This window comes from Haliotis rufescens, unplaced genomic scaffold, assembly GCF_023055435.1.
Source record: "Haliotis rufescens isolate VD_foot unplaced genomic scaffold, xgHalRufe1.0.p SCAF_10, whole genome shotgun sequence".
NCBI lineage: Eukaryota > Metazoa > Mollusca > Gastropoda > Lepetellida > Haliotidae > Haliotis > Haliotis rufescens.
Window position 1 is genome coordinate 24,880,506 of NW_025963780.1, and position 26,400 is coordinate 24,906,905.

Here is a 26,400-nt window from a genome sequence, read left to right on the forward strand (position 1 = left end):
TCTGTGAGGTAGTTGTGCAGGTCTTAGATTGGACGAGCGGTCGGGTAGCCAAGTGGTTAAAGCGTTCGCTCGTCACGCCGAAGACCTGGGTTCGATTCCCGACATGGGTACAATGTGTGAAGCCCATTTCTGGTGTCTCCCGCCGTGATATTGCTGGAATATTGCTAAAAGCGGCGTTAAACCATACTCACTCACTCACTCACTAAGATTGGAACCGCTTTTGTGACACACACGAGCACTTGTGTGGTGTTGGCAAACCTAGAAACATAATTAGGGTGTATCTGAGATTCGAACGCAAGGGACGCAACTCTTCAAGTGAGTTCCGGCGCCTCAGACGACTCGAACACCCCTTCCCCTACTTGGATTCGAACAAATAACTGGCGCCACACTGACCAGGGAGGAAGTGAAGAAACTGAAATTAAAACACATCTGTGACGTCAGTGTGACTATTGTTTGAACGTTCCATGATTTTTCAGGAATGGAGAGTTGTTTGACAATGATACATTATCTAGAACCAACATTTGAATTAATTTCCACTTGGAACAGACGGAACTATTTTTTACATTTATTGACAAGTGAATAATTTCATATTTTTTCCGACGCCAGCGGGTTTGGAACCCGCATCGTTTGATTTGAGGAAGTGCAATTGTCAACCTCAGCTACGGCGGTATATGAAGGTATGGTGTGAAATTAACTATTAAATATTTTCATAATTTTGCATAATGCTTAAAATCTAAATTAATATGTATTTATTTTGTTGGACGAGAAAAAACAAAGCAGGTAATATATATATATACATACATATATATATATATATATATATATATATATATATATATATATATTCTTGTTCGAGGCTCTATATTTCCTATATTTTCCAAAGTTGAGAAAAGTGATGTTTTCACTGCAGTGAACATAACACTTGATATTTCACTGCTGTGCAAAATAACACTATTGTTATACAAGAGTGACCTCCCCTCAAATGTCTCCCTTCATCGGGAGTGTCTAGCCCGTACACAAACTGTTGACTTCCGTTTTACGTTAGTTCCACATTGACAAAGCAAAGTAATGACAGATGGCAATTTATGGAGTTATTATCGCTTCAGGCTGTTCGTTATTCTCTTGAAAATGTTTCGTTATACACCGTAAATTTCTCACTTAACTCGTCAATCGAGACTGTTCGTTTCGCAAATCACCATTTTTGTTGCTTGACCAGCGTGTATTCTTTCTCTTCCAACAGCGGCAAGGTAGTTTTCAAATATGTTTTTTGTTAAAGTTGATTTTGCATATAATCATATCTATATGTGTGATACAGAATTTTGGTGCCCCTAAATAATTTTTGTTACTTTCGTTTATATTTTTTTAAGATTTTGCAAACACGAAACTACTTTTTTAGTCGCAAATACAAGGGGTGGTGAACCGTCCGTGTGTGTAGGTAGGGAGAATTTACGTTTCGAGGCTTTACATATGTAATGCAATAATAAAATTTCCGGTAGACAACTACACAAAAAGTATATAATAGATAGGATATTCCATGTGTTGAGTGAAATATCATGTTTCTACGCCACTCGTGAAAATATCTCCTTTCCCCCGTCACTCGATGAGAGAAACATGATATATCACTCGACACATGAAATATACTTATGTCTGTGTCAGCTCGCGACGGAGCTTGGTGCACGTGCAACAGCGGCAGAGAACGTATTCCTCGTGCATCACGCAAGGGCGACTCACGCAGTATAAATGCAGTCTACGTATAGGTGAGACCACGAGGACCCAGTGTCTAATCGTTGTAATGGTTAGAAATCCACGAGGCGCGCAGCCTAGCTGTATATTCTTAAGACCTATTCTGTCCCATCTTCCCGCGGCCAAGGTGTTAACTTACTTTATGAAGCCAGTTAACACCCTTGCCGCGGGAAGATTATTCTACCCCGGATCTTCACGGGTCGCGAGGAGTGAGTGAGTGAGGTTTTACGCCGCTTTTAGCAATATTCCAGCAATATCACGGCGGGGGACACCACAAATGAGCTTCACACATTGTACCCATGACGGGAATCGCATCCGGGACTTCGGCGTGACGACCGCCCGGGTCGCGTGGTATTTGCACCACGAGAACATATAGTGTTGGCTGTGATGTAATTAGACAATGGAGTGACACTATCACAAGGCTCAGGAGGTTATCAAAAGAAATCTTAGCCACTACAGTAGTGGAGGAGTAAGTTTCGTTCTTAACGCTGCTTTTTACAATATTTCAGTCATATTATGGTGTCAGCGGTGAAGGAGAGAGTGAGTATGGTTTTACGCCGCTTTTAGCAATATTCCAGCAATATCACGGCGGGGGACACAAGATATGGGCTTCACACATTGTACCCATGTCGGGAATCGAACCCGAGTCTTCGGCGTGACGAGCGAACACTTTAACCACTTGGCTACCCGGTGTCGGGTGAGAGGAAAGCCATAAGAGTCGTATGGCTTCGCATTTGCCACTCTGGTGAAACTCACCAACACTGCTGAAAAACGTAGCCAGAATAACAAGAAGACGTGGTCATCAATATCCTCAATATCTCAGCATATTTATCCCTGAATGATGTCGACAGTGGTATGTTCCCAGCCTTCTTCAAGGCCCCTGGAGAGTAAAGAACAAGGCCTTAATGAGTCGGCCTCACATCAAACTTACCCCTGAAGATCCGTGGTAGAACAGGTCTTCAGCAACCAATGCTTGCCGTAAAATGCGACCACTACTACTGCTACTACTACTACTACTACTACTACCATTACTACTTCCACTACTACTACTACAACTACTACTACCACTACTACTACCACTACTACCATTACTACCACTACTACTACTACCACTACTACTGCTACTACTACTACTACTACTACTTTTACTACTACCACTACCACTACTACTACTACCACTACTACTACTTCTGCTACAACTACTACTACTACTACTACTGCTACTACTACTACTACTACTACCATTACTACTTCCACTACTACTACTACAACTACTACTACAACTACTACTACCACTACTACTACCACTACTACTACTACTACTACTACTACTACCACTACTACTACTACTACTACTTCAACTACTACTACTACTACCACTACTACTGCTACTTCTTCTACTCCTACTACTACTACTACCACTTCTACTACTACTACTACTACTACCACCACCAAGATCCGGGGTAGAATAGGTCCTCAGGAACCCATACTTGCCGTAAAAGGTGACTATGCTTGTCGTAAGAGGCGACTAACGGGATCGGGTGGTCAGGCTCGCTGACTTGGTTGATGTATGTCATCGATCCCAATTGCGTGGATCGATGCTCATGATGTCAATCACTGGATTGTATGGTCCAGACTCGATTTCTTACAGACCGCTGTCATATACCTGGAATATTGCTGAGTGCGGCGTTAAACAGCAAACAAACAAAATCCCATCAAACTTCTACTCGCCTGAGAACAATATTCTGACCTTTTCAATATAGTTCCAAGGCCACCTTATTAAGAAAAAGCGTTGGACTGCCGTCTTGGACACAACTGAATGACCAAGCATGTTCTTGTAAGCAGACACGAAATCTGACGTTCACACTTTAATATCTCAACATCCGTTCAACTATCAGACGTGTAAATTACCAGATATATGCATGGATGCATTTCACATTTGTGGCAGAGTAATATTTTGTACATACAAGTTAGGTTTTAATTCTATTTTAGCTATAGTTTTATACACATTCTATTTCATATTTGAATTAAGTACATAGTTTATTTACTATGTCTTATTTTTGCCATATAATTGTATTTCAACTTAAACATTAATACCACAGCTTATCTGTTTCATTCAGTCTATTATTTATCCAGCCTTGACTAACTATACCACTGCATGCTTTTCACCCACAGCGCTTGGTATTCCACCCCGCGCATAGAGTACTCTGTTGTTCTCTGTGGTCACTCACAGCTGACCACAGGTATACCTTTGTTTGCTTGTGATCTGAGGCAGTTGCCAGATTACACTTGACGTATGTACTTCATAGTCATTTTGTATATATTTGGAATGGATCTTGTCTTGTATTCATGGATCCAATGGATGTGATTATTTCATGGATTTGAAGGTTAGTCGTAGTATATTTCTTGTGTGATACTTTATATGTATTTGTGTATTTCTAATTCTTAAAGTTAGAAATAAGTTGTGCTTGGTTTATTGCTAATCAGGTTGTGTATTGAATCCACAGTTCAGTGTATTCTGGTTACGATTATTTTATATGATAAAGTATTAAAAAGCAGTTTCTTTAATTGATAAATAGCTAATTTATCCTAGGCTATTATTATCTTTACTTGAACATTAACTAAATAAAACTAAACCCTAAATAAACTGTAGTAATTCTATACCTCATATCACATAAAGGTAATTGTGTTAATTGTGTATAAGAATGTATGCGTATGTGTGAAAGTGCATTATTTAAGTAATTGATCAATCCTTATTCTAAATACCTATTTTACTTATGTGTTGTGTATAATTATAGTGTAAATAGTATCTGCATTAGTTTATACTTTGTCAATGCAGATGTAACTGGTACAATCTCGGAAGCCTTGGTGACACGGCACAGGTTTCACCAATCTGGTATGTATTGTTTATGTGTTATTCATGAATGTATAAATGTATGTATCTATATGACGTATATCTTTGTAATTATCATGTAGTATTATACTTGTCTAGTGTTATGAGAGTAGACAGTGTTTATGTTTAGTTAAAACTGATCATAGGGTCATAAGCATATATAATATATATATATCATTGTGCAGGGTACTTCCTACATGAGTAACATAGGTTTCTCGCTATTTTAAGTTCATATAATTGAATGTCCATTAGATTTAAGGCCATTATGTATATTATAACAATGTCAATGTTCTATGTCTTGTATGCAGTATGTCTTATTATTTATACATTGTTGCAGGCCGTATTTATTCACCTCTTCTGAGAGAATAAACAGCCATCAGCTCACACCCTGTAGCCCGTTTGTTGTGTGTTAACCACCCCGACAACTAGGTGCTATTACACATTGAATAGAATTTAAATTATAATCTACTTATTTAAAATTTGGTATTTTGAAAAGGAAAACTGCAACCGGTGGCTGGAATCTTAATGGTACACATGGTTTGTGTTGCTTTGGAGGACGTGCACATTCGTGAAGAGTTCCATATTTTTGCAGCTCTTGCCTTTACCCCTTTTAATGCTGTTACTGTTGTTTCATGTTACGTCTGTTTTAAATTTGTAATTGTATTCGTTTCATCCCCATGTGTGTGTTCTGATTTTGAAGGGAACTTAGAAGTGATACCCATGAGGACGAGAACTTATGGATGCCAACTACTATATTTTGTGTAACCTGATGAAGGAGTAAGTATATACATGTAGTCCGAAACGTTGTGTTCCTCTTAATAAAGAAGTTGGCATCCATAAATCCTCTTCCTTTTGTATATATTATGGTTTGTGTAACATGTATGGTGTTCTGGTGTAAAAAGAATTCCCTTACGGGCAATAAGGCATTATCTTATTATCTCATCTTATCCTTTTTTACAGTATGGAAGATAATGTAGTGATATTCCAAGGCTACACTGACTAGCCTTGAAACATAGCTTCCCTATTAGGGGAGGGACACTTCTGTTCTAGGAGGTAATCCCTGTCGCACATACTTCAGTTCAATAGGACTCGGCCAGCACGGGCAGGAATCCATATTGGAACTATTTTTGTTCACGTGACTATCACATGACACAACACAACCTGAAGGCAGTCGTGACTCTTATATAACTGTCTAAAGTACCAGCGTCTGTTCTTCTCTTCAAGCGAAAGTGTATACCTAATTTCTGTTAAACACAGATTAACCTGGTTTCAAAACGGCGTCAGTGTTATATACGAACTTTATTTCACGGAATGAGGGCTGAAGCGGTCTACTGTGAAATCACTACTTCATGACTGCCAGGGTATTATGTACGGAATAAGCCGAGAGGACCCGAGTGGACCCGAGTGGAACCAATATTATTACAAGAACGGTGAACAGTACTGCATCCGGCTGATCTACAACTGTCGCAAAGGTACTTGCGCACCAAAGTCGGGGTCAAGGTACTGACCACTGGCCTTACACAAGTACACCTTGTAGCCAATGTGGACCACGGCATACGTCACTAAGAATCCGGCCAGGGACGCTGCCCCTATTATCACCCTTAATGTCCACTTCCTCATATCTGCCTCGACGACCATGAGCTGCATTGGAGCTTCCGCTATGACGTCATCAAAGGACAACCGGCATATGTAACGACCCCGGTGATTGGTCGACATTTTGTATAGCACGAGCGAGTTATTAGGTGTTATAAATACTCCACTTCGGTATGATGAGGTATCGTTCATCATTGAGATAGTCACATGATTGGGTACTTGCCACGTTGTGGTAGCCATGGTGATGGAGGATTCTCCCGAACATAAGAACTCGTGGGTTTCTCCTTCAAGTCCCACAAACAACAGAGGTGGTCGATCCGAGAACGTGAGGTTCCATTTCCGTTTCGGTTCGACCACATCCTTCATGCTTTCAGTGGTGGCGAGTTGCTCCGTCACAGGGGTTGTCCTCATTCTGGCGCATGGACATGGAGGAGTTATCTCCCCTTGAATCATCAAAATGGCGAAAGATAGGACGAGGTATATAGTCCTAAGTCCCATTTCCAACTTGAAATGCTGTAATACGATTACAGGGAACATTATATAATACCATGACATTGCACTTTGTTCATATAAAACGTCACTTATATAAGTGAGTGAGTGAGTTGGGTTTAACGCCGCATTTAACATTATTCCGGTTATATCGCGGCGTGTCAGCTTAATGTGGGAGGAAAGCCCGAAGTGATGCAGGTCTTAGACGTTAACCACTTCGGTGAAACCCACGAGCACGGGTATGGTGCTGACAAACCTAGAAACATAATCAGGGCGAACCGGGATTCGAACCCACAATCATAGGTTTCTGGCGTTCCCAAGTGACGCAACTCTGCACAGCGAATCGCGGCGCCTTAGACGACTGGGCAACCCGTGCCCCCGTCACTTATATAAGGAATGAGTGAATAGATATTGCTTTACGTCGCATCAGAGATATCACAGCTATTCGCCGCGAGTACTTATCTAAGTACACTGTGTTAAAGGTAATACAATGTATATCAAATATATCATACTGAGTTAAAGGTTATACAATGGATATCAAATAAATCATACTGAGTTAAAGGTTATACAACGGATATCATATAAGTCATATTGATTTAAAGGTTATACAACGGATATCAAATAAATCATACTCAGTTTAAGGTTATACAACGGATATTAAATAAATCATACTGAGTTAACTTATGATTAGTTATATTTCCCTTATGCATAAAATACACTTGTTACTGGAAATACAAGATGTTTTATAAAGGTACCTACCTGTCTCTGTCTACCCCCTTGTCTCTGGTAACCTCACAAAGTCAAATATAATGAACACAATGCTCGATGTCATCGCGAAGAGCTGTCCTGATGCCGTAAAACTAACACACTGCCCTACGGGGAGTTTGGAATGCAACACGTGTTATCGCATATGTATTGTGTATTTGAACGTGACGAGAATAGTGTACGGCAGTTTGACGTCATTTCAGGAATACTACTCACATAAGATGTGCAGGATGTACATTCTGACAATTAGATCATTTTAATAGATGCCCACATTGTTGCATTATTTAATCCTTTAGAAAGTCGAGAAATGTAAGGAGTGTTTCAGGGTGAAAATAAAATTTGAACAGTGAGTATTGTTTGAATTTAGCAATATACATGAACAAGCTGACTGGATACTTATTAAAATAGTAGAACAAGCTCATTGGATACAAATTGATTAGATCATCATAAGCAGACGGGATATAATACCCCCTCAGTTAATCAGACTGATAGTCTACTGTTAATCCTCCACCTACTACCTGTATATATATTCTGTACCATGTTCATCGTTAGGCTTGATGACAACGGTATAAGGATCTACACCGAAACGTCGCCTTGTTGTTATCCATAAATTGTGTCTACTTTGACGTCGGCCAGCTTCAAAGTAATGCCTATCAAACAATTCATCCGTCGTCTACATGGAGACGTGGCACTCAACACCATCAACAGCCTCACCCGACTAGAGAAGAAACACATTAGTAGTATAGAGTCAGTAGGCAGGAACCTTTTTTGGTTGATCCGGTTGATCCAGGCGGATGCGAAGGTGATTGGTTGATCCAAGTCACGTGATCGGATAGGATGACTCATGCATCAACAGCGCGTTACAGGTGAGGGGAGGGAATGAAAGGTGTGTGTGTATAAGACAGAAAAGAATTCGTAAGTAAACAAAAGTAAAGGGTATTCGATAGAGCTATGCGTATGGCGTGCTGTCCTGAATAGACAAGCAGCCCAGTTTGAATCGAGCGCGCTGGACAACTCACGTGACCACGTCGTTTCAAATTGTTTAATGGTTTCGTTTATTTCAAGCGTTAGTAGAAATTACAATTAGTCTACAACTCACGTAGTCGTTTCAAATTGACAGCGCTCGCGAGAGCGTGCGAGTTGGTTTGATGAATGCAGGGTGTGTCTTGAAAGTACGACCATACCGCAATAGAGACGATGACAAATAAGCCCTACGGTTTGAGTTTTAACCGTGTAACATATTATTTTGAAAATAGATAGAAAACCGATAACTACATGTAGCAATGTGACGGCACGAAGCTAGGTTTGTTGGGAAAGTGATGGAAGCAATCTATAGCACATTTTCATGTTTACAATACTCACCCTTAATTCGAAGAGAGAACAGAGTTTATCATGGAAAAATGTTTCACGAGGAAAATGTTTTATTGGAAATATAGGTTTATTCATAGCTAATGTATAGCAGAGAGACTAAGCCACCGACCGCCCATAACAATGTCAACATACCCCGGCCTTACAATTAATGTCAACATACCAGCCTCGCCTGAAGCATCCCATTCATAAATGGTGTGAGCAGTGTCCCGTATTTATGATACGTTAGGGAAGATGTGTTGTACATTTGTTATTTTAAAAGGGAGTTATTTCAGAGAGGATATATATGGGTATTCCCCCCTCATTAAACTTTTCTTTCGTTGGTGTCTATTAAACGTATCCGGTATTTAATACATTTGAATGATGTAGGAAAAGTATGTGCGTGAAGATGTTGTACCTATATGTACAACACAACACGAATGTATGACACAGGAAGGGTGTGTGGAATGCACTCGTCCTTGTAAGGGTAAAATACGCGTTTAAACTCACCATTTAAATGATGATGACATTACTTTTTAGATGTATAATTGGTATCAGTGAGTGAGTGAATTTAGTTTTACGCCCCACTCGGCTTTATTCCAGCTCTAGGACGGTGGTCTGTCAATAAACGAGCTTGGACCAGACAATCCAGTGATCAACAGCATGAGCAGCGATCTGTGCAACTAGGAACCGACGGCACGTGCCATCCGAGTCGGACCAACCGATCCCCGTCAGTCGCCGATAAGCATGGGTTACTGAAGGTCGATTTTTATAACCCGGGACCTTCACGGGTGTAGTATGACGAAGACTATATACTAATATGATCGCTTTTTTAACATACTCACAAGTGTGCTGTGAAGAAAAGAGTGTCTTCCAAGAATCCCTGCACGTGTAAGACAGTATAAACTCTACAGTAGTGTAGCCCGACAAACAGTTTTACTCTCGCCAGCAAACGGATTGGACGTGAACAACATGAAGAAAGCATCAGAGATTAGACTTGACCCTAGAGATATATTTAGGAAGACTACGTTGAGAAAATCACAACAGAGAAAGAAACCACAAGCAGCCAAGAAGTCGACGCTGAAGACAAAGAAGAGACAGGTAACACCTAAAATGAAAACGATGACAACCCAACAGGGATCGAAGACAACACCCCAACCCGTGAAAATACAACATGTCTCGGAGGTGAAGGCTGTGGTGGAACGGGCAATTGCTGCCTTGAAGCGTCAACAGAGTCAAGGGTATAAAAGAAAGCTTCATACCCTCTAATCGCACACCGTATTGGATCACCATGGGGGTTGCCACCTGTCCGGACTGTGAACAAATGTTTTCAAGGAGAGATGTCATGTTACGACACAGGAGAAATAAACATAGCATACCGCCGCCGCCGTTACAAGCCCACCCGCCGCCGCAAGTCCACTCGCCATTACAAGCCCACCCGCTAACGCCGCCGCCGCAAGCCCATCCGCTACCGCCGCCGCCGCCGCCGCCGCAAATCCACCCGCCATTACAAGCCCACCCGCTAACGCCGCCGCCGCCGCAAGTCCACCCACCGCCGCTGCTGCGTCAAGCCAACCCGCCGTTACAAGCCCATCCGCCGCCGCCGCCATCGCAAGTCAACTCGTGGATGCCTCATTTACCATGCATATCTGATCTTCGAGAACAATTCAAGTTCCTGATTCCCTCAAATGCGCTCGTTGTGGGACCCAGTGGTTGTGGAAAGTCTGTGTTTACCTCTCATGTTCTCCGGCATGGCCTGATCCAACCCCAACCTACCCGCATCGTTTGGTGTTATACTCAATGGCAGCCATTATATCAGGACCTCGGTGAGCAGCTGCCTCAGCTGACCTTTGTCAAAGGAATTCCCTACGATATCTTGGACGAGGATTACTTTGATGCTCGTCAACAGAACGTGTTGGTCCTGGATGATTTCCTGGCCGAAGCAAAGCACGACAAGCGTATTTCGCGGTTGTTTACTCAAACCTCACATCACAAGAATGTATTGATCTTTCTCTTGATACAAAATCTGTTTCCGAGAGGTAAGGAATCGAGAGACATTGCTTTGAATGCGCATTATGTGACCCTGTTTCATTCCCCCATAGATAAACAGCAAATCAAACTCTTCGCTCGTAGAATTTTCCCCGAACATATGGATCACTTTATGGCTATGTATGAAAAGGTTACTGAAACACCCTATGGACAACTCACCATCGATCTAAAACCTACCACCAAAGATAAGGATCGACTGCATGTTAACCTCATAAATGAGGAAAACAGGAGAACAACAGCACAGTCTGAACCTGATCTGCGTAGGGAGAAGTTGACTACAACAGAATCTCTGGATAGTCCTCTGACACAAGAAGAGAGATTGCCCCAACATCAGCTCACTCCAATTGAAACCGATTCAGACACGAGTAGTGAGACATCATTGACTATGGCCACGGCTTGCGCAGATTGCGGGGTGCTGATAGATAACATGCACGATCTACAGCGACATATCAAACACTGGTGTCCGGCCAATAGCCTTCAACCTAAGAGAAAGCGTGCCAGACTCGAGAGTGATGACGATGACAGTGACTTTGACGACCTAGCCTCTTCCCAGAAAGGCAGTGGTCTTGCCGTCAAACCTCCACGTGGGAAGTCAACATTCACTAATATGGAAGCCGAGGAGTGGCAAAATGTAGGCTTACAACGCATCTGGAAACAGGTGTACGATACGTTTCATGACAAGATGAAACTGCAGAAAAAACAGTACGAGCGACAGGGACGAACGCAAGAATGGATTGAGAGAAGATTGAAACTGAGGTGGGAGGATCTAGTGCGTAGTACTCTCAACTATGCGATGGAATATACCACGTACTTTAAAGAGGCACCTCTGTTTCAAAACATGCTATACAACCTGGGAGACATGAATCCTTCCACGGAACAATCCGTTCTCAAAAATAAAATCAAACTCCTCCTAAAACCCAAGATGAAAGAGATCCTGCCTTTGATGGATATGCCGGAAATAGAAAGTGAGACTGAATCTGATAGCGTTGCAGAGGATAACGACGGTGATGACGAGGAGGAGGATGATGATCGTGAGCAGAACGATTAGGCATAAATACCCATCACTACTATATCAGTCTAACAGTCAGAAGAGAATGCCGAGTCAACGCCACGCGTCTAGTTTGATTCATATTTTGAAAACACCTCGTAAACTGAGGCGTTTGAACGATAAGAAACGCCGAATTTCCCTCTACGTGAGAGGAATGGTGAAACTGTGACCTCCTGGACGGAAATCGTTACAAGCAATGGATAAAGCATAGACTATAGACAACCATTCAACCTTAAAACAGCGTAGAAAAGGAAACATTCAACAGTGCGAAATGTGTTTCAAAACATGGACTCGCTGTTTAAACAATAGGGCCTTCGAGCAGCAGCAGCATGTGTATATGAGTGACTAAATAATGTTCCAGAGTGAATACTATTGTCCATTCGTATATCACGGCTTTGTATGGAACCGATTGACTCGAATCAATAAATGATACGAATGAATTGTTTGTTTTTTCTCATTTTTTTGGCATATTTGTATATAGTCTTCGTCATACTACACCCGTGAAGGTCCCGGGTTATAAAAATCGACCTTCAGTAACCCATGCTTATCGGCGACTGACGGGGATCGGTTGGTCCGACTCGGATGGCACGTGCCGTCGGTTCCTAGTTGCACAGATCGCTGCTCATGCTGTTGATCACTGGATTGTCTGGTCCAAGCTCGTTTATTGACAGACCACCGTCCTAGAGCTGGAATAAAGCCGAGTGGGGCGTAAAACTAAATTCACTCACTCACTGATACCAATTATACATCTAAAAAGTAATGTCATCATCATTTAAATGGTGAGTTTAAACGCGTATTTTACCCTTACAAGGACGAGTGCATTCCACACACCCTTCCTGTGTCATACATTCGTGTTCGGATATAGGTACAACATCTTCACGCACATACTTTTCCTACATCATTCAAATGTATTAAATACCGGATACGTTTAATAGACACCAACGAAAGAAAAGTTTAATGAGGGGGGAATACCCATATATATCCTCTCTGAAATAACTCCCTTTTAAAATAACAAATGTACAACACATCTTCCCTAACGTATCATAAATACGGGACACTGCTCACACCATTTATGAATGGGATGCTTCAGGCGAGGCTGGTATGTTGACATTAATTGTAAGGCCGGGGTATGTTGACATTGTTATGGGCGGTCGGTGGCTTAGTCTCTCTGCTATACATTAGCTATGAATAAACCTATATTTCCAATAAAACATTTTCCTCGTGAAACATTTTTCCATGATAAACTCTGTTCTCTCTTCGAATTAAGGGTGAGTATTGTAAACATGAAAATGTGCTATAGATTGCTTCCATCACTTTCCCAACAAACCTAGCTTCGTGCCGTCACATTGCTACATGTAGTTATCGGTTTTCTATCTATTTTCAAAATAATATGTTACACGGTTAAAACTCAAACCGTAGGGCTTATTTGTCATCGTCTCTATTGCGGTATGGTCGTACTTTCAAGACACACCCTGCATTCATCAAACCAACTCGCACGCTCTCGCGAGCGCTGTCAATTTGAAACGACTACGTGAGTTGTAGACTAATTGTAATTTCTACTAACGCTTGAAATAAACGAAACCATTAAACAATTTGAAACGACGTGGTCACGTGAGTTGTCCAGCGCGCTCGATTCAAACTGGGCTGCTTGTCTATTCAGGACAGCACGCCATACGCATAGCTCTATCGAATACCCTTTACTTTTGTTTACTTACGAATTCTTTCCTGTCTTATACACACACACCTTTCATTCCCTCCCCTCACCTGTAACGCGCTGTTGATGCATGAGTCATCCTATCCGATCACGTGACTTGGATCAACCAATCACCTTCGCATCCGCCTGGATCAACCGGATCAACCAAAAAAGGTTCCTGCCTACTGACTCTATACTACTCACATTCAAACCATCAAACACCTCACCTTCCTTATGAGATGCTGACATCAATGCAATTGTTGTTCCTGTTAATCCTCCACCTACTTTATATATTCTGTACCATGTTCATCATTCAATCTTGCTTGACAACGGTATAATGATCTATCCCGAAACGTCGCCGTATTGTCATCTGAGATCTGATTTCATAGAATCTGATCCTGCATTGTTTTGAAATGTTCAGCCATCTTGGGAATTTAATATTAAATATGCCCCTTTTATTGCAATGGAGAATTCTCTAGATACAATGATCATATTACCTGGCTCGTTGATTCAGTATACATATATATGCTGTTATGATATTATGTGACTGCTGGTTAATAGGTTCTACGCATAAAAAACAAAACCAACAGTTGTGAAAGTGTTTTCAATTTTACTTTAGATTTGTGAGAAGAAGCATTGTCATGAAATAGTAGAACTTCTGCAGTCTTCATTCCTCGTAGCTTTTCTTTGAATCTTTCAGGCGATGAAGCAAAGCAGCAAAGTAGGCATCAGTAATCGTCTTTGACTTTTAAGTAATCAACAAGGATCACACCCTTTGCATCCCAGAAAACAGTGGCCATAAATTTCTTCACTGATCTTGAAGACTCGAATTTCTTTGGTGCCGGGGAAGTCGAATGGTACTATTCCATGGAGTGACGTTTTGACAGGGGATCATTGTGGTAGACCCATGTTTCATCAACCGTTACTGATCTCTTTTTCAATTTGACGAAATCCTCCTCAATTAGCTCTACATTGTCTCTGGCAATGCCAGTTCTTTTTTCCTTAAGATCTGAAACTTTTGGCAACCAACGAGTAGATATCTTATTCATCTGTAAATGTTCATGTATAATATTTTCAATGCATCCATGGCTTTTGACTCGTGTCTTCCTCAAGTTGATTGAATCTTCATTGATGGAATTTGAGGGAGGTCCAGACCTAGGGTCATCATCAAAGCTTGTTCTCCCAGCCTTAAACATCGCTGACCAACGTTTAACAGTGGAATTTCTTGAGGAGTACTTTCTCAAAAGCCAAAAACTTGATGACTGCTCGGATTTATTTCTATGTCCATTTTGACCCCTATTACTTTCAACTGGCCGTCACTAATATACAAACGGCCTCAACTGACCAAATGCATTTGCAGTGAACTACTCAAAGTACTACATTGAATAGTTCTCTTTGTTATGGCCCATAGTTGAAAGTTAGTCAGGATTAGAACTTTTTGACCAGCCCTCGTATACTTAAATGTACCCTCACTAAAGAAGTAGCAGTGTATGTTCGGCATGTCCATAACACCATGCGTTGGCTACTGCAGTCATTCAATTTTAGGAAGCACCAACATTTTCATCAAAGTTGTTCAATTATAGGAACGTGCTGCAGAATGTGGACTTAGCAGCTCATGATGTAACGTTCTCAACCTGCTGGTCTCTATTGTTGACAATAACACCTTAGAAAGTTTTTCAAATATGGACCAAAATATCGTGAGTAGGCTCCAACTGATTGGGATCACAACTTTAAAACATCATTATGGATGCTGTCTGAAGACATACCAAAAAGGCCTGTGAAGGTCCGGGGTAGAATAGGTCTTCAGCTACCCATGCTTGCGGTAAGAGGCGACTAATGGGATCGGGTGCTCAGGCTCGCTGACTTGGTTGATGCATGTCATCGTATCCCAATTGCATGGATCGATGCTCATGATATCAGTCACTTGATTGTCTGGTCCAGACTCGATTATGTACAGACCGCCGTCATATACCTGAAATATTCCTGAGTGGGGCGTTAAACAACAAACCAACCAACATACCAAAAATGGACCAAAAGAGAAGAGGAACCTGTTGATAGTGAGTTAAGTAAATGTGTCATGGTGTCTTTGGTCGAAGGCACAAATGGACCCATTCAAATTGTTCTGGGTGCCCTACACGACAAAGCATTGAATAACATCACCATGATATCTACGCATCACTACATTAATTGTTTGACCACAGAATTTGGTATGAGTGACATATGAAAAAATAACACATGTGAGGCCAGTATTTTAACTGAGGAAGAAATCTGGCAAAACCATGCATGAACTTTTGTCATGACTCTAAAACTCTTTTGTACTGGATTTCAAAGCTCCCTACAAATCCGCACAAAGAGAGACATATTGTTGAGTCCAACTAATGTACCACAACATTCCTGTCTCAAACTTTTACCATAATCCTCAATACAATCAAGGAAGGACTTTCCACAGAAAGTATGGAACTAATACCATGTGGATTCTTAAAAGCTCCAAGGATTTGCCAGTATTTTTTGCAATCTCAGAAAAGGACCAAGTTCAATAATGTCAAAACATTCGATTTTTTAACATGGTACATGACTATCCCACGCAACAAAATTCATTCCTTGATCCATGCGGCATTTTTCACTCAACATGGTTACCCTTAATATCCAGTACTTAGCTACTCATAGTCTTCAGAGGTTCAATTGTCAAAAATGAAATTAAATGTTTTCTGAAGTTCACTGAGAAAACAACATGTGAAATGCTTGACATTGAAAAGATCTTTGTTAAACTTTAGAAGAAATACATTAATGCTAGAAGTAGGCATCCCATGGTCACAAATTGCGCTCCCCTTCTTGTTGATCTGTTTCTTTATGCATATGAATCAGAATTTCTTCTCAGATTGGCAAATCAAAACAAGGCAAATTGGCCAAGACGTTTCACTTAAGCTTCAGGTATATCGATGATCTGATATAGTTCAATAACAGTCAAATAGCCATTTCCCTTCCACTGTTTAACCCACTTGAACTAGAAATAAAAGTGACCAATGAAACTGCCTCATCTGTTTCATATTTATGTGTGCATAAAGATTCAGAGTGACAAAAATCTGTCTGCGTGACAAAAAGGATGACGTCAACATTCTATTATGGTCGAGCAATATTTCAGCAGCTCCAGCCTTTGGTGCCTTTGTCACCCATTCAACTAAAAAACAAGAGGAGATGTGAAGGTTTCTTATTCATTTACTTCGGTAACATGGCAAACAGCTCAACAATCAATATGAACATAATATAACAATGGTGTGTTGAAATAATCCATAGGTGATTAGCGCAACATATTTAATTAATAGAGATGCAAACAACTCACTGGATTCATCCAAGTTGGTTTATTCCTCTGCAGTAACACTGCTGAGGTTACATGATACATGAAGAAGTTGGCATCCATAAAGTCTCTTCATTATGTGTATCACTTCTAAATACCTTTCAAAGACTTAATCATTGTGTAGTTCCAAAATCTCTAAAATAATTGGATGACAAGAAAGAAAATACACGCTTCAAACTCATCAGGTGAAGAAATTGACATCAATAAATTCTCTTCCTTATGTGTATCACTTCTAAATACCTTTCAAAGACTTAATCATTGGAAATTTTCAAAATATCTGAAATAATTGGATGCGTCAGAGATACGTTATTCAGTGCCTGAGGACAAGAAAGAAAATACACGCTTCAAACTCACCAGGTGAAGAAGTTGACATCCATAAATTCTCTTCCTAATGTGTATCACTTCTAAATACCTTTCAAAGACTTAATCATTGCAAATTTTCAAAATATCTGAAATAATTGGATGCGTCAGAGATACGTTATTCAGTGCCTGAGGACAAGAAAGAAAATACACGCTTCAAACTCACCAGGTGAAGAAGTTGACATCCATAAATTCTCTTCCTAATGTGTATCACTTCTAAATACCTTTCAAAGACTTAATCATTTATAGTTCCAAAATCTCTAAAATAATTGGATGATTCAGAGATACGTTATTCAGTGCCTGAGGACAAGAAAGAAAATACACGCTTCAAACTCACCAGGTGAAGAAGTTGACATCCATAAATTCTCTTCCTAATGTGTATCACTTCTTAATACCTTTCAAAGACTTAATCATTGCAAATTTTCAAAATATCTGAAATAATTGGATGCGTCAGAGATACGTTATTCAGTGCCTGAGGACAAGAAAGAAAATACATGCTTCAAACTCACCAGGTGAAGAAGTTGACATCCATAAATTCTCTTCCTAATGTGTATCACTTCTTAATACCTTTCAAAGACTTAATCATTTATAGTTCCAAAATCTCTAAAATAATTGGATGATTCAGAGATACGTTATTCAGTGCCTGAGGACAAGAAAGAAAATACACGCTTCAAACTCACCAGGTGAAGAAGTTGACATCCATAAATTCTCTTCCCAATGTGTATCACTTCTTAATACCTTTCAAAGACTTAATCATTTATAGTTCCAAAATCTCTAAAATAATTGGATGATTCAGAGATACATTCAGTGCCTGAGGACAAGAAAGAAAATACACGCTTCAAACTCATCAGGTGAAGAAGTTGGCACACATAAATGAAAATAGAGCTTTTGTCTGGTACTCTAGCTCTAGATGATATAATTTTTGATCCAACGACAGTGGCGCTTGCTACGTTGCTTCCGTATTTGGATCCTTCAGTAAAGATTGAATGGTGAGTATCGTATTTATTTCTCAATTGTTCATATTCCTGTTGACATACTAGTTGGTTTGTGTCAGTTTTTATAGAACATGTCAGGGAAATGTCTAACAACTGCCAGGGAGGAGTAGACAAAAGCCGTGAAGGAGAGATAATATCCGGATCTAGATTGGCAGCAAAAATATGAGATTTGATCGGAATTCCAAGTGGAGGAACCAGCTTTGGTTTCTTCTGAAAGAGTTCTTCATAGAGGGGATTAAAGACGGAGTCATAAGCAGGATTGGAGGGATGGGAACGAAATTCCGTAATATAGTGAAGAGACAAAATTTAGTACTGCATTGTTTTAAAGAAGGTTTATTAACCTCCACATAGAGGCTGTCAATAGATGTTCAAAAGGCACCAAGACATAGTCTAAGTCTATGGTGATGGATTGAATCGAGTTTTTTTTTTAAATTATTCTTGCGGGCTCCAGCATACACAATGGAGCCATATTCCAATTTAGAGCATATTTGTAATCTATATAAGGGAAGGAGGATTGACTGATCCCCTCCCTACTGTGAATTTGAGTCGATTTACATCTAATCTAGGGCCTTCAGGCATTTTGTCTTCAGATATTTAATATGTTAAAAACGTCAAATCAAGGTCGAAAGGTAATCCCCAAAACTTGGTTTCTTTTACAATCTTAATTGGAGCATCATCCAAAAATAGTTCGGGTCTTTATGAGGTTTATTTCGACAGAAATGTGTACAATTGGTCTTAAAATGTAAAACTATTGTCAAGTGACCACATGAATTTTATAAAGACACAACTAATTGTCTTTCAATACTATGCATATTTTTAACTCTTGAAATATTAAAATCATCCAAAAACAATGACCCATCAATTGAGTCATTTAACACTTTTGATAGACTATAGATTTTTATACTAAACAATGTGACAGACAAACTACTGCCTTCTGTATATTTACCTTGATCCTGATAATAATGATCAGACATGGTTGATCCAACACGAATTTGAAATTGCCTGTCTGTTAAAAACTGTGATATAAAATGAGGCAAACAGCCATGTTGTATCATAAGCTTTTTCTAGGTAAAAAAAGATCGATAGTGAATGCTGGTTATTGACGATGAATTTTTTAATGAATGACTCTTAACGAACCAAACAGTCAGTTGTACTTCAATTTTTGTGGAAACCACATTGAATATTGGTAATAAGATCACTGGTTTCTGTAAACCATACTTGTCGATTTTTGACCATGCGTTCCATGCGTTTTACAAACACAGCTAGTTAACGAAATAGGTCGATTGTGAGATGGATCTGTATGATTCTGACCTGGTATTGATATTGGAACACAATGGGATTATGCCAAGAAGGAGGAAAGTGTCCTGTTGTCCAAATATCATCAAAATATTGAGAAGCATTACAATAAATAAATGGACCCCTTTCCATATTCACAAGAAATCACTGCCACAATCTGAGTCGATTGTACTATTATTATTATTACTATATTATGAATCAGTGTCAAAAAAGGTGAGCGTATCCTGCCCCAACTGTGGCACCCATCACAAACACATGCAAAGGCAAGTGTAACACTATCCAGTGGCCAGGGAGGGGGGCAGGTGGGTTTTTTTCAGACTAGGTATGTAAAAAACACATGCATTCAATTTGATCAGGATATTAGCGATTTAAAAACTGTGAGCAAATCCAACGTCTTGGTTATGATAATATCCATTAGTAACCGCCACTTCAAAGAGAAGAATTTCTACAGAATGGGGTAATGGTTGATGAACGTCCTTGACTAAATATTGGACACTGCCTATTGCGTATGGGCTTCCCTTGTTGAAAAATAAGAATGAAATTCGAAATAAGTAGTCCCTGTTACATCCTGATGTTACAAATGCAAGGGGTCCTTAGATTCCATTACCATGGCAACCCCAAGGATCCCCCTTCTTCGTTTTCAATTTCCGATATTTCAATAGTCACTCGGTGACCAACTTGTAAACAATCTGTAAGTAATTTGTAAAAGCACCAGTATAAGACTATAGTCCATATTTTCTTGTGTATATTATTTAGAGAGCAGCACAGAAAATGGGTATATAATTGCCCAGTAATGATTATAGAAAACGTTTTAGTTTCATCGCTTGATCTCTGAAAAAAAATTTAACACTTGTCCGGTTTTAATAAGCGCTCCCCTTTGCCAATTGTCTTAAGTGCCCGGAATACTTATCATGGTAAATATGGTATAGATAAAAAAACAGCAGTGGCAATGAGTCTTGCATAACTAGACAGCTTGTCCAGTTTTGACCAGATCACAGAAACCTTTCTTCATCCTGTGACGAGAAACCATTGGCTTTTACCTCTATTGTTATATCAGTGCCGTGTTTCCTCTTTTTCAGGAGCGTGTGAGCGTAGATGAGAAGGATGAGGAACATGAGGAGACATGCTATACTTTCTGCCGTGAGGAGATACGCATACCACATGAGACTGTGTTCATCCATAAGATACCCCAGAATTATGGGGTTAACCGTCGTCCCCAAAGATGAAGCTATCAAAATAGCGGATGCAACTCTCCCGGACATATTTAACAACTCCTCCTCCGTCCAAGTCAACCCTGTTGGGAAGAAAACGGACATTGACAGTCCAGTTGTGACCGAACTGATCCAAATGCCTACAGGTATATCGTACTGCGCAAAAACAAGAAAAGCGACTAGAGACGCTATTAAAGAAGTGCAGCATATAAATAGCAACTTCACTGGAGCGAGAAATTTTACAAAGAAGATCCCTAGAAATCTTCCCCCAGCAAAGGATGCCCAATATACTGATGTTAATTCCGTTCCTCTAGACTTGCTCCAGTGTAGATGCTTGACGACAAAGGTCATCAGGTATGCTGCGAAGCTGTCCTCGACAGCACAGTACAGCATGTAGGTTACACATATCATTCCTATCGTAAAGATGAACACAGCACGTGACATGTTTGGGGGTTCCGGAGTGGCCTCCCCTGCAGTTCGCTTCTTCATCTGAGATTTTTCACGACAATATGTTATCAAAAATGGAAAAGCAAAGAATGTTGTCAATACTGCAGAAATTAAATAAGCATAAAATACTATTGTTGTTTGTTTCTCTTCAATTGGGGTCAAAGTTGAATTGGAGGATATATAAGCTGAGGTGACTGTGATATTCATCCCGCTGAACCCAACATTGGGTGGAGCTGTTGTAGCGTTGATCACATCTGGTAATGGCGACAGGAAGGGCTTGGTCATAAGAGGGGAGATAACTCCACCAAAGGCAAATGCAAAATGAGCTGTTTGCATGGCCGAGCGTCCATTGCTCCCCCATGTACGAACCAGCTCTGCATTCCCACCTGAAACAGGTCAGCTGACATGAGAGACGGCATCAATGATACTATGTATAACATGGTATTAAACTGGACCTTTAACAATACAACATACTGACAATCCAAGCAAAACATCAGACCCCATCAGCTCTGAAAACCTGTTTTACCTGACGTTTATTTTTAGGAATATCTACATAATAATATAAGTACAAGATTCCTTATCAGTGATTTGTTAATGCAGATTTTCTTATTTATTCCACATTTTTCAGACAGGAGAGGGACTGACAAAATATAGATATCTCAGAATCACCTGATCAGGAAAAGGTTTCAATTTACACCACCATTTGTTGCATAGAAGTATTACTTCTTACTAATTTTCTTATTAAAAGCATGTCACTATAAGAAGTGGAGCACAATAAGTGTCCATGGCAACATGGCAATATATTAACACATAAGACAAGTGAGACCGCCTCGTCTGTTTCATATTTAGATCTATGCATAGAGATTCAGAGTGACAAAAAACACTTCACAACTCTGTCTGGCAAGAGGCTTTACTTCAACTTTCCAATAGTACACTTTCCCTGCATGTCGAGCCATCGGCATGTTGCAGACGGGAACGTCCGTAGCTGAAGTCGCAAGGACGATGGGCTGTAGTCGACGGACTGTTTATGATTTACAGACGCGTCCACAGCAAACGGGTACCACCGCTGATCGCCCTCGGCCAGGGCGACCACGTGTGACGTCACATGCAGAGGATCGTCAGATTGTCTTACGTCACCTCTGTAACCGATTTTTGCCGGCTACATCAACCAGAATTGAACTGTTTAGGGGTAGACTAAGTGCGCAAACTGTTCGAAACCGTCTGAGAACTGTTCACCTTCAAGCACGATGGCCATACTGCGGGCCGATTCTGACTCAATTACACAGATGTCAACGTCAATTGTGGGCACAGCAACACTTACGATGGACTCAGAGGAATTGGAATCAAGTCGTCTTCAGTGATGAATCCCGATTTAATCTTCGATTTGCTGATGGTAGGGCGAGGGTGTGGAGGCGCCGTCATGAACGTTACGCCCAGTGTTGTGTACAGGAAGTTGACAGATTTCAAGGCGGAAGTGTCATGGTGTGGGGTGCTTTCTGTGGCAATGCACGTTCCAGGCTTCTTGTCATCCGTGGCAACCTCAACGCTGCTGCTTACCGCGACCAGGTACTGGAACCAGAACTTCTGCCTTTTATGGCAGCACATGGACCCGGTTTGATTTTCCAACACGACAATGCCAGACCCCACACAGCAATTTTGACAAGGAATTTCCTTCAGAATGCGGGAGTCAACGTCATGGACTGGCCGTCAAGGTCTCCAGACCTCAATCCCATCGAACACGTCTGGGATGCTCTTGGCAGAAGTCTGCGCACTCTCCAGAACCAACCACAGAATTTGCAAGATCTTTGCACCATTTTGCAGCAACAATGGCGTCGTCTTCCCAATCATGTGTTCACAAGCATCACAAGGTCCATGCGGAGGCCTTGTGTGGCAGTTGTCAACGCACATGGTGGTCATACACGCTACTGAACTTGTGTGCCATCACATTGTCGTGCTTGGAACTTATGATTTAAACTGTTGATGTTATTACCGAATACCGTAGGTGCTTGCAACAAATTATGGTTACCACCGTTAATTAAACTCCTTCTTTGGACATTGATGATTAAAAATGACCTTCTCTGATACATTTGTCCGTTGTATATCATAAATGGGATTACTTTTAAAAATATGAAGTTTTTAATTTGACTCAGTATATATTCAGACAAAAATGTTTAAAAAACATCCAAACTCCTCATATCCTAATTCCTATGGGCTTATGCTTGTATTACACTGGCAACCAAGGTTGATGCCTGAAGATTTCAACTCACATGTGTCGACTCCGCCCATGAATGCCCCTGTGATGAGATGGATGGCCACCATTAAGCCATAGAGTGAACAGAACGGCAGAATCCCTGTGCTGATGCCCAAGCCGAGCCCCAAGAAGAACATCGTGAGCACCTTGTTGAACTTGTCGTACACCAAGCCACTGGCGAGAGACCCGAAAAGATAGCCGGCGGACAATAACGTAAAGAACGCAGATCCCCGCTCCACGTCCGTGTCGGTGATTATCTGAAGGTCAAGGAAGGAGGGTCCTCTCTGTCCGATACACACACCCTGGTGGGTACAAAACATACTAATATGGGACTCAAAGTTTAATGTTGGGTGTTTTTGATCATGTAACTGTTGATCCTTGGAGAATATTACAGAGTGAAACCGCTTTTAGCTTTTGAGGTGAGGTGAGGTTAAATGGGGTTTAACGTCGCGTCCAAGATTATTGCACTTATATAGCGACGTGCATGTACGTGTGTGTGTTTGACTGATGCCGATTTATAGTGCTAGCTCACTGAGATACCATGCCGCAGTTTAACATGAATACCCCACTCAGGCACAGTATACTGACTCCGAGCCGACCGTTCCTTGTTTTAGCCCCTTAATGCCGAGCGCCAGACAAGGTAACAACAAGTACCATCTTTCAGCTTTTGAAGAAGTGGGTGAGTGAACGTTGTTGCACACCACTGTCCAAGCTATATCTTGGCAGCATGTAAACGATCGCATTAAAATCATATCTCTCTGCATTAAGATCTCGAGAGAACTCCATAGGAGGTCGCGTCCTGTTCCTTAAAAGGGAACTAAAAGGACAGGTTCTGGATGAGGATAAAAATATCATTGTAGATATTTCGCCATAGCATCTCCACCGAATAAAGGAATGACTATGTGTCCTGTGTAGATTTTCATTTGTGAAAGTTCCGAATGGAGGAGGTAGTAACATATAGGTGAATCACTGCTGGCGTCTGACTGGATCAAGAACCCATGCATCATACATTTAGATTGGGCAGCCAAAATTTGTTTATGGTTTGTACTATTTGATGGTTGTTGTTGTGACTGTAACTTGTTGTGTGTGTTTCTGACAATATTTGATTCACATTTGATCAAAGCATCCAAATTAGAATTCAAAATGGCTGTCAGACAGCCACTCCTCATCTTCCCAAAGGCAAGGGCGTCAACTGACCATAAAAATCCAGTTTCCACCCTTGCCGAACTAGTCTGGAATTTCCAGCCTCGATCTAAGCGCCACCAGTGGCCTTCTACGTCCCTCCAACTGACCGATCAGATTCTACCTCTCGTATCACCTGCAATTGCTTTAAACAAAATGGGGGGCACGGGTGGCCCAGTCGTCTAAGGCGCCGCGACTCGCTGTGCAGAGTTGCGTCCCTTGGGCACGCCAGAAATCTATGATTGTGGGTTCGAGTCCCGGCTCGCCCCGATTATGTTTCTAGGTTTGTCAGCACCATACCCGTGCTCGTGGGTTTCATCGAAGTGGTAAACGTCTGAGACCTGCGTCACTTCGGTCTTTCCTCCCACATAAAGCTGACACGCCGTGATATAACTGGAATACTGTTAAAAGCGGCGTTAAACCCAACTCACTCACTCACTCACTTAAACAAAATGGCGGCGCCCTGTCAAGACGATCTGTTCGATAATCAAGATCTATATTGTAATAAAACAGGTCTTAGCTCTAGAAGTGCATCAAATCACTTGAGCACCTTAATTATAAACATGAAACGATTTGCCCAGTTGGTGGTACACATGCTTTCCAAATCCTGCAGTCGACCGAAATCTACACGTTGAGATCCATGTTATTTGCTAACCGGATGTTGAGTACGTCACGCGGTTTTGATGGACAATGCATAGACTCGTTAGTCCAGCCAAAATGTAACTCCGGAATTCCAGCCTAGTTCGGCAATGGTGGAAACTGGACTTTTATAGTAACTTAAACGCTCTGCCTCGGGAAGATGGCAATCTCTTGACAATCCAAAATATGTTCCCCTAAGCTAAAAGCCTATGGGGCTTAATGTGTGTGTGTGAGATAGTTCATGCAAGTCGTTTAGTAAAACAGCAAAACAAATCATGTCCAGTTTACTTACCAACATTCCGAACGCTATGGCCAGGTAGACGGTGTAGATGAACTTGTTCCTGTAAATCTTGTCTCTCCAGCTTGTGCAAATAGTTTCTTCCTGGTCCTCTGTTTCGTTCGCTCTTTGCTTGGCAACATCCTGTCCTGTTTCAATCATTGGTATCTGTTCTGGAGCCATCTTGAAGAAATATGAGAGACCTTTCTCTGCTGACCACTGAAATAATAACACCCACAATACAACAGTGTGTAGACGTGGATGTGTGTGGACGTGGATGTGAGTAGTGTATAATGTAACTTTGTTTCTGGTGATTGTTGTTAGAGGTAATTCGGGCGTTCATATAGTGTTGTGGCAGTCATCTTGATTTAGAGTGACTCCCTAGTGGTTGTTTGTTAGTCCAAGGACCGCCTCAGTCGTAGAGCGTCTAATGGTAGAGCGTCCGCCCGGAGAGCGGAAGGTCCGGGGTTCGATCCCCGGCCGCGTCATACCAAAAGACGTTAAAAGATGGTACTTGTGGTTACGCTGTCTGGCGCTCGGTATTAAGGGGTTAAAACAAGGACTGGTCGGCTCGGAGTCAGTATACTGTGTCTGAGTGGGGTATTCATGTTAAACTGCGGCATGGTATCTCAGTGAGCTAGCACTAAATCGGCATCAGTCCGGACTAGTACAAGCAGCCACACAAACACATACACGTACATGCACGTCGCTATATAAGTGCAATAATCTTGGACGTGACGTTAAACCCAATTTCACCTCACCTTGTT

The 26,400-nt window shown here is 41.1% G+C and overlaps 2 protein-coding genes across 3 annotated transcripts in view; both read right to left on the reverse strand.

The window, feature by feature from the left end:
- Positions 1–5,916: 5,916 nt before the first annotated feature.
- On the reverse strand, positions 5,917–7,610 carry LOC124117102. Its single transcript, XM_046478830.2, has 2 exons — positions 7,478–7,610; positions 5,917–6,742 (listed from the first exon to the last, which is right to left on the reverse strand). The coding sequence occupies exon 2, from the start codon at positions 6,725–6,727 to the stop codon at positions 6,092–6,094; it is 636 nt and encodes a 211-aa protein (XP_046334786.2). The 5' UTR covers positions 6,728–6,742; positions 7,478–7,610; the 3' UTR covers positions 5,917–6,091.
- A 9,208-nt stretch (positions 7,611–16,818) lies between these two features.
- Positions 16,819–26,400, reverse strand: part of LOC124117106 (sodium-dependent glucose transporter 1A-like) — a 27,682-nt gene continuing 18,100 nt past the window's right edge. For both annotated transcript variants that reach the window (XM_046478834.2, XM_046478835.2), the window contains exons 2-5: positions 26,395–26,400; positions 25,649–25,852; positions 23,552–23,837; positions 16,819–21,670 (exon numbers count right to left, since the gene is read on the reverse strand). The exon at positions 26,395–26,400 is cut by the window's right edge and continues 436 nt beyond it. In XM_046478834.2, coding sequence (XP_046334790.2) covers positions 20,619–21,670; positions 23,552–23,837; positions 25,649–25,816 — 1,506 coding nt within the window. In that variant the 5' untranslated portion in view covers positions 25,817–25,852; positions 26,395–26,400 and the 3' untranslated portion in view covers positions 16,819–20,618. The remainder of the gene's footprint in view (positions 21,671–23,551; positions 23,838–25,648; positions 25,853–26,394) is intronic.